At 41.8% G+C, this 7,552-nt stretch overlaps 1 protein-coding gene across 1 annotated transcript; it reads right to left on the reverse strand.

The window, feature by feature from the left end:
* Window positions 1-1,195: 1,195 nt before the first annotated feature.
* LOC107101719 (gamma-aminobutyric acid receptor subunit rho-2-like) lies at window positions 1,196-6,289 on the reverse strand. Its single transcript, XM_015400731.1, has 6 exons — window positions 6,072-6,289; window positions 5,898-5,980; window positions 3,892-4,032; window positions 3,225-3,377; window positions 1,861-2,069; window positions 1,196-1,776 (listed from the first exon to the last, which is right to left on the reverse strand). Exons 1-6 carry the CDS (start codon window positions 6,284-6,286, stop codon window positions 1,462-1,464), a joined length of 1,116 nt encoding a protein of 371 aa, XP_015256217.1. The 5' UTR covers window positions 6,287-6,289; the 3' UTR covers window positions 1,196-1,461.
* Window positions 6,290-7,552: the final 1,263 nt, after the last annotated feature.

Genomic DNA, 7,552 nt, shown 5'->3' on the forward strand with positions numbered 1-7,552 from the left:
CTGTTTAGTTTATTTACTGTTTCGGACAGCCTGCTGCAGTCTGTTCCTAAATGATCTACTAGATTCCAGGTCTTTCACTTGTCTTGCTTTCCATGATACACGCTGACTTCATCCATGTGAGAATGGTCTATAAACATTGTTGGCCATCTGTCAAGGCTGTATCACAAAGCAAAGATAAAGTTCCTGATTTATCTTATATATATTAAAGACAAATAGTTAAACGTCTCTTGTTCTAGAGCCTGTTTAGAAGAATGTTAGACTCACTGAGATAAAAGGGAAGCAGATTTTGCAAATCTTTGGTAAATACTTGCTAAAGCTGTGCAGGGAATTCTGATATGTTGACAAGATTCCATATCATATAAGAAAAGTCTTCACTAAAGGTGTCTAAAGCTGCTTTCCCACTGAAAATAGTGGGTTAACGCTTGTTTTACAAACATGGGTCGACCCTCTAACAATCGGCATCTGGCTCCCTGCCCACTGCCAAAAAAGCTGGGTCTAACCCCTCGCTGCCAGCTAGGGGTGCCTGTCTGCCGACGCCATCATGCTGGGTTAGTGTTGATGTCACCAGTGCAATAGGAATCAGGAAAGTAAACAATGGAGAGCAACATGTAAAGAAGCCAGGGCATAGTCAGTGTCCCTCTCACCAGAGCTGTCCATGTTTATTGAATTTAAAACATGGACTGAGCCCCGGTCGGCCTCAGCAGATGACCGCTCACACTGAGCCTGGTTCTGCTGGAGGTTTACCCCTGTTAAAAGGGAGTTTTTCCTCTCCACTGTCGCTACAAGCATGTTTTGTTGTGAGGGATTGCCTTCAAGTCAATGAATTCGATGCAATCAACTGGTTTTCCTTAGATAGAAAACTTTGAATCAATCTGACTGGATGATCTGGTGAACTGGAAAGGACCTTGAGATCATATGTGTTGGGAATTGGAGCTATAGAAATAAACTGAATTGAATTATATGGAAAGATACTTTTAGATCAGACGTGACTGGCGATGTGTTGAAATCCGTACTTTGCGCTTAATGGCATCAACAATGCCTTTCATAGCAGGCAACTTTTTTTTAAAACACAAGCAATTTCCTATTCATTGTTCCAGAGTTTCTGTAGCCTAAAACAGACAAATATGAACAGAAACATAATGATTTAAGATTTTACATAAACTTTGTGCAAATAAGAACAGAAAACAAAACATCAGAGAAAGGAAGCAATGAAAACCAGAATATCTGGTAACAATCTCCTCAGTTGACAACAGGCAAAGTTTCTCTTTGTTTAGAATATAATGTTTTTTCTTACAGATAACCAGAGTACCACCTGCCTCAGGAGGTTGCTGTAGTATGACAGGTGTCTCTAATGTCCTCCAGTTTAACAAGGAGATGCTCCCTTCCTCAGCGCCTGCAGTCAGGCCACAGCTTTCCAAACTTTGCAATTTGCTGATATGGTCTTTGGAGATTTATCTAGAATCAGCAATAGACACACCAGTAGATGAGGTTAAACAGGATGTAAGATCCAGGGAAGATCATGCGGGAGTATGTGTCGATGGTGTGGGTGTTCTGGATGATGCGGAAGCTGCGAACACTCTTCTTCTTGGTCTCTGTGGACTCATTGTCCAAAGTGAGATGTACCACCATCTGCTCCTGCTTGTCGGATGGATCCTCAGCTGCCACAGAGCCTCTGGTATACCCTGCCAGGCTGTTGGCGTCCGCCTCGCTGTACATTCCATCCAGCATCATGGTCTTGGTGTGAGGCATGCCACACGTGCACGGCAGCGTGTGCGACTGGGAAAAGAAAGCCAGTAAACCATGACTGAGCCATAACATCCGCTGCACTGTTGGCTCTTGATTTCCAAACGCATATCCTACCTGTTCCCGCATTTTTTCTCGTAGCTTCCGGTCTTTACCATCTCTAACTGTCGTCAGGTAGTTGACTGCTGCGTATTCCAGCACAGACAGGAATACAAAGACAAAGCTGACCCAGAGGTAAATGTCCACAGCTTTGATGTAAGAGACCCTTGGCATGGAGGCGTTGACCCCAGTAATGATGGTAGACATGGTCAGTACAGTAGTTATACCTGAAAGCAAAATAATTAAAAAAGCTGCTTTATTAGTCACTGAGGAAATACACCAGCACATTAACTGCCTTCTCTGTAATGTAACATCAACTGTTTAGTTACTTTGAGTCAAGAGAAAAAGGAAAACAAACAAGAAGCTCATCAACCCATAATTTCAGAAACTAAACACCACACAGTTTTCTGTTGGACTCTAATGCTACGTTCACACCGCCAGCAGCAGAAGCAGCAGAAGCAGCAGCAGCAGCTGGTTTACATGCAAAGCCAATGGTTGACACGTATCAAGGCATAGCAAAACGTCTGAGCAGCTGAAGCAGCCTCACAAGCTTCTGAGGCTGCAGTTGGGAAAATTGAACTTTAGCTGCTGGACGCGCCACATCAACCAATCAGAAAAGCTGATCTGGGAGCTGGCAGGGAGTCAGACGCAGCACTGCTGATGCAGAGCGCTATGATCACTCCTCTGAAACACTTTATTAACGCCTAAATTAACTTCAAATGCCGGAAAAATATTCTCCCTTTTATTAGCCTGATGCCTGCAGTTTGGATTACTTACATGAAAAATGCTAACATCTACTTCAAACCACCATCAAAAGCAGGTGAAAACCCCCAAGAGACGACCGGGCCAGAGGCTGCTGTTAAATGGGATTCTCAGGCTCCAACAGTTAAATAATATTTGAAGGCAGGATGGTAATCTGGATGAACTGATTGCACAGACGATGTTTTCAGGTGCAATTAAAAACATATAAAAACTACTTTTTTACCCGCTGATCACAGCAAATATAGCTGCCATTGTTCCAGGCAAAGAAAGGATAGGGTAGCTCCGCCCACCGTGCATCAGAACCACTTTTCGACCGCGCAGCTAGAGCAGCAAAGATTCTTCAGCCGCGTCTCAGAACTAAACTTGTACAAGCATCAAGAATGAATCAGCACGCGTGTTTCTGCTGCTTCTACTGCTTGCGGTCTGAGCGTAGCATAACAGCCTCCCATAGTATCTTGTCCTCGCTACAAGTCTTGGCCATATTGTGCAGCCCTATACACAAGCCAGACACTTGTTTTTTTGCACCATCCTTATTTTGTTTATGAAACCACACAATACCTTGTCAAGGAATATCTTTTTTTTTATTATCCAGCATAATAGTTCTGGGTCCCTTTTCCTACCTAAAGAGACTCTGGCAGGCACAGCCCTGCGGTCAATCCAGAAGGAGACCCAGGACAGCATGACCATCAGAGTGGCAGGGAAATACGTCTGCAGCAGGAAAAAAAAGATGTGGCGCCGTAAAGTGAAGTTGATGTAAAGACGATTGTACCAGCCTGAAAAAGAAAAAGACAACCAATAGAAAGAAGTTTGGTTATTGTTCTGCTGAAGTCATTTGTTTAGTTGATTTGTTTAACTTTTATTCAGATGAAAGAAATAAACTAAGATACATGCCAGTTTTTTAAATAGACACCTCAAAGGTTTTTAGATCAAATTATAGAAATTTCCTGTAAAAAGAGTATACTGCCACCACCATGCTTTACTGTGGGCATGAAGCTCTTTGGTGATGCATGGTGCTGTTCCTCACAGCCTTCAGAATATGCTCAAAGATTTCCAGTTGCTTCTTTCCGAACATTAACATTAAAAATGTCACTTAAAATAATCATTACTGTAAAATAAATTCTTACATGAAGGTTATAGGCTGTATAGAACCCCCCAAAACACTCAGTAATTTCCAGTTATTGAGTTAGAACAGTGTTTAGGTTACATTTCTTATGCCAAATGTAGTGGCTCTGGGCTTGTGAGGCATGTTTTTAGGTAGTTAAACATAAAGCCAATCTTGTCCTAAACCTGTGCTGCTGTAGAAAGCCAGTCTGGAGGTGGTGTGAAACTTCTGAATGAGAAACTGGGATAAAGAGATCCTGTCGTCTGTGCTCAGAGACTCATCCCCACTTTTCCAGTAGAGCATCAGGTCTTCGTCTGTGTAGGCGTCTGAGGAACAGAAATCAGAGCAACCAGATGTTATTTTGATGTTAAATTCTTTAAAAGAAGCTCAAGATGGACAGCTGGATGTTCTTAAAATCATGAAGTCCTTTTAACCTTTGGCTAAAAGGACTTCATGATCATCTGCTCCAGACAGGAGGAAAACCTGAATGGAAACTAGATGGACAGTGAATCAGAAAAAAAAAGGTTTTAACTGGAATGTTGCTCATAAATAAATTATTCTGCAAATGTAGTTTCAGGGATTCCAAAAAAGTTTGTTTCCAAGTTTAAAGACGTTTTGCGTCTCACCCAGGAAGCTTTTTCAATTCAAAATATCAGGAATAGAGTTGAGTTCCAGGTTTTATACAGCAGCCCAACAAAGCCTGTAGCCTGGGTGCCAGTCCGAACTTAGTCCCGCCCACAAGGTTTGAGTTCGGGGAAGTTCGGTCTGGCTCTGCTCCATAGTAGCGCGAGTATTATCGCCCACTGTCAGGCGATCCAATCAAATTGTCAGGGCGGGCTTTATACGATGATGGACAGATGACCAACAGTAACGTAATCAACCACGTGACCAAAGCGCGCTTGGGTGACAACAACAATGGCTGCCGCTGGAGAGTTTGGGTGAGTAGATTCTGCTATTAGGTCTGTTCTAGAAGATATCGACAGCAAATTAATTTTAAAAGAGGAACAGAGAAACGCGATCAAGTCTCATCTTCTTATTCTAGGCGTGCAACTGCACGCTTTGATTTTTGTGGACAACAACTATGCCTCGCTTAAGATACGTCACGCACTCCGTCGCTCTTATTGGTTGTAGGTCTATCCAATTGAGTGCAGAGGCATTTTTTTTCCTGGTTCGTTCGAAACACGCCCCATAATCACAGCTCTATGGAGCAGTATCAGACTCATATTCTGACTAGAATTGAGTTGGACTACGTCAGGCTACAAAGCCTTGTTTTTGTTTAGAAAACATGCAAACTGAAACGGATGAACGATCCACCCCTTGGGGGTCGCTTGGCTTTTTAGTTAGCCTGTAATGTCCCATACCTGCCTATGTCTCTGAATGGGGGGGTCGTTAAAGTTCAGACATCTCTGCTTCAGGGTTTATTTACATTTATCGGCTGCTATTTAAAGGACACTTTCAATGCATTAAGCCTTAAAACGAACATTTCTGAGAGACTTCCCTTTTATTTTTGCTTATTTTCAATAGTGTTGAGTCTCTGCTTAGTTATTAGAAATAATAATACTGTTTAATTATTAGCTAATAAAGGGACCATTGTAATTTTAACTCATGGTCGTTTGTGTTTATTTAACGTAGTGAACGATTTATCACTCAGGCTGGATTCACTATTATTCTTTAACATCTGAACAAACAGAGACACATTTGGTTGGTGATTAATAACTCTGCTGATCGCCATTTCATAAACTAAATTGGTGAAAGACAACAGAATTTTTAACAGCCGTCTTCAGGATTCAGTCCAACTTTTATGTAAGAGACTAAAAACCCAGGTCTGTGACAGTCATTGAACTGATGATAATTAATTACTTTTACCCTTGATTTTAATGACCTATAAATCAACTATAATTTCCAATTCTAGTTACTTAATATATTCATAATCTTCTGGTAAACGTTCACAACAAATGTGATCAAGACTGCATGACTGAGCTTTTTTTGGAAAGGTGGGCCCCCTGCCTGTCTTTGCCCAGGGCCTCAGGTTTCCTAAATCCACCCCTGATTATCAAAGTACTTTGTTTCGGCCATCTTGGTTCTTGGGGTGTAGCGCTTGTCTTTAATAATGATGTTTTGCACATATCTGGTTGAGACGTGTTGAAGCTATGTTTCCTATTAAGAATTAAACTGCAACAAAATGACTTACAGCTCTCCAGCTCCAGTGTGCATGTCTGTGAGTCCAGAGGGAAACGACTAAAATCCATGTTGCATGCAGCAGTAACTGTTACCCTGAGGGATAAAGAAAGGACGGCATAAAGCCCATCAGCTCAAAGTGTGCTTCAGAAGAGCCTGCCAAGTCAGACTGAGCCGCTGTCCTCACCTCAGGCTGTAAAGAACGTGTCCATCTGGGAAGACCCTCAGCATGATGTTGTCAGTAGTGGTGTCATGGATGAAGGACCTCTTAGAATGGACAAAGAACACGTCTGGGACCCAGATCTTTTTCACCAGGCGCCCGTCAAATGTCATGCTCTTATTTGTGCTGCTTGGAAAAGCCAACCTTTCGTCCTTCCAGTAGTGCCTTAGATAAAGAGTCATAGTGAAGTCCTGCAGATAGGAAAGTGACAGGGGGAGGGGGGCATAAACAGATTCAGGATTAAGTGTCACTATAAGGACTCAACTTGCTTGCCTTCTCTAGTTTATTAAATTCCTCTAGGATTACAGCAGTTTGACCCGTGCAGGCTGGATTATTTGGTTATGTCGGTAGCAAATGCACATGCGCCACAGAAGTGTGAAACATGTTAACTGAATTATCTAACAGGCCACATTTTCAGTTGATCCAAGCTTTTTGGAGTTCGTTAGCCTGCTTTTACCCCGCTACTTTACATCTGGAAGATGCAGCGACTCTTGTGACAGATTACTCTCTATCCAGTTCTCCTCGTGGGATTACATAAGATCAAAGGACTTTGAAACAATGGCCACAGCATGGCAGGCAAACACCTGAAAAGAACCTTTGGGGTTGCATAAGAGAATAGAAAAGAAACATCTTGTTCATTTCTGAAATGTAGGCATTCTAGCAACACAGCAAACTGGCATAAGAACTGTGACAAAGAGAGATAGCATATAAATAAGGATAAGATGGACTTTACAATCCCTAAAAAAGTTGTAATCTGCAGTAATGAATATTTATTTCAAATGTAAGTCGTTAGAGATTTATAGAACCTCGCTGAAATAACATTCATTGGCAGTAATTTGTTGAGTAATCTCAGCCTCCTGCTGTTCTGACTGATTTGATTTGGCTTCATAAGCTGATTTTATTGACTTTAAACTCAATGATAAATCTATTTTTCCCAAACATATGAAGAGGAATCCAGAATAAAAGATGAGCGGATTTTGTTAGTTCATATCTGCCCTATAGTTACTGGATGAGGCAGCTTCAGTAGGATCACTGCAGGAAGACTTTGCTTCCTTTTTCATGATTTAACAGACGAAAAACCAGGAGAAGGACAGACAGCAACAAGGCATAGAGGGAGAAGACTATTATTACCCATCCATATAATCCATTGATCCATCCATCCATTGATTGATTGATCCATCCATCATACATCCTCCATCCATCCACTGATTGATTCCATCCATCATCATCCATCTTCCTTCCATCTGTCCATTGATTGATCCATCCATCATACATCCTCCATCCATCTATTGATTGATTCCATCCATCATCATCCATCTTCCTTCCATCTGTCCATTGATTGATCCATCCATCATACATCCTCCATCCATCCACTGATTGATTCCATCCATCATCATCCATCTTCCTTCCATCTGTCCATTGATTGATCCATCCATCATACATCCTCC

This window comes from Cyprinodon variegatus, unplaced genomic scaffold (genome assembly GCF_000732505.1).
Source record: "Cyprinodon variegatus isolate N-32 unplaced genomic scaffold, C_variegatus-1.0 Scaffold1140, whole genome shotgun sequence".
Taxonomy (NCBI): Eukaryota; Metazoa; Chordata; class Actinopteri; order Cyprinodontiformes; family Cyprinodontidae; genus Cyprinodon; species Cyprinodon variegatus.

Excerpts from the sequence above, each read along its gene's own strand:
- LOC107101719 (XM_015400731.1), bottom strand. The coding sequence starts at position 6,286 with ATGACTCTTTATCTAAGGCACTACTGGAAGGACGAAAGGTTGGCTTTT. Across the intron at positions 5,981-6,071 it reads CACGTTCTTTACAGCCTGAG|GGTAACAGTTACTGCTGCAT; the intron begins GTGAGGACAGCG and ends TTTATCCCTCAG. Across the intron at positions 1,777-1,860 it reads GAGAAAAAATGCGGGAACAG|TCGCACACGCTGCCGTGCAC; the intron begins GTAGGATATGCG and ends TTCTTTTCCCAG.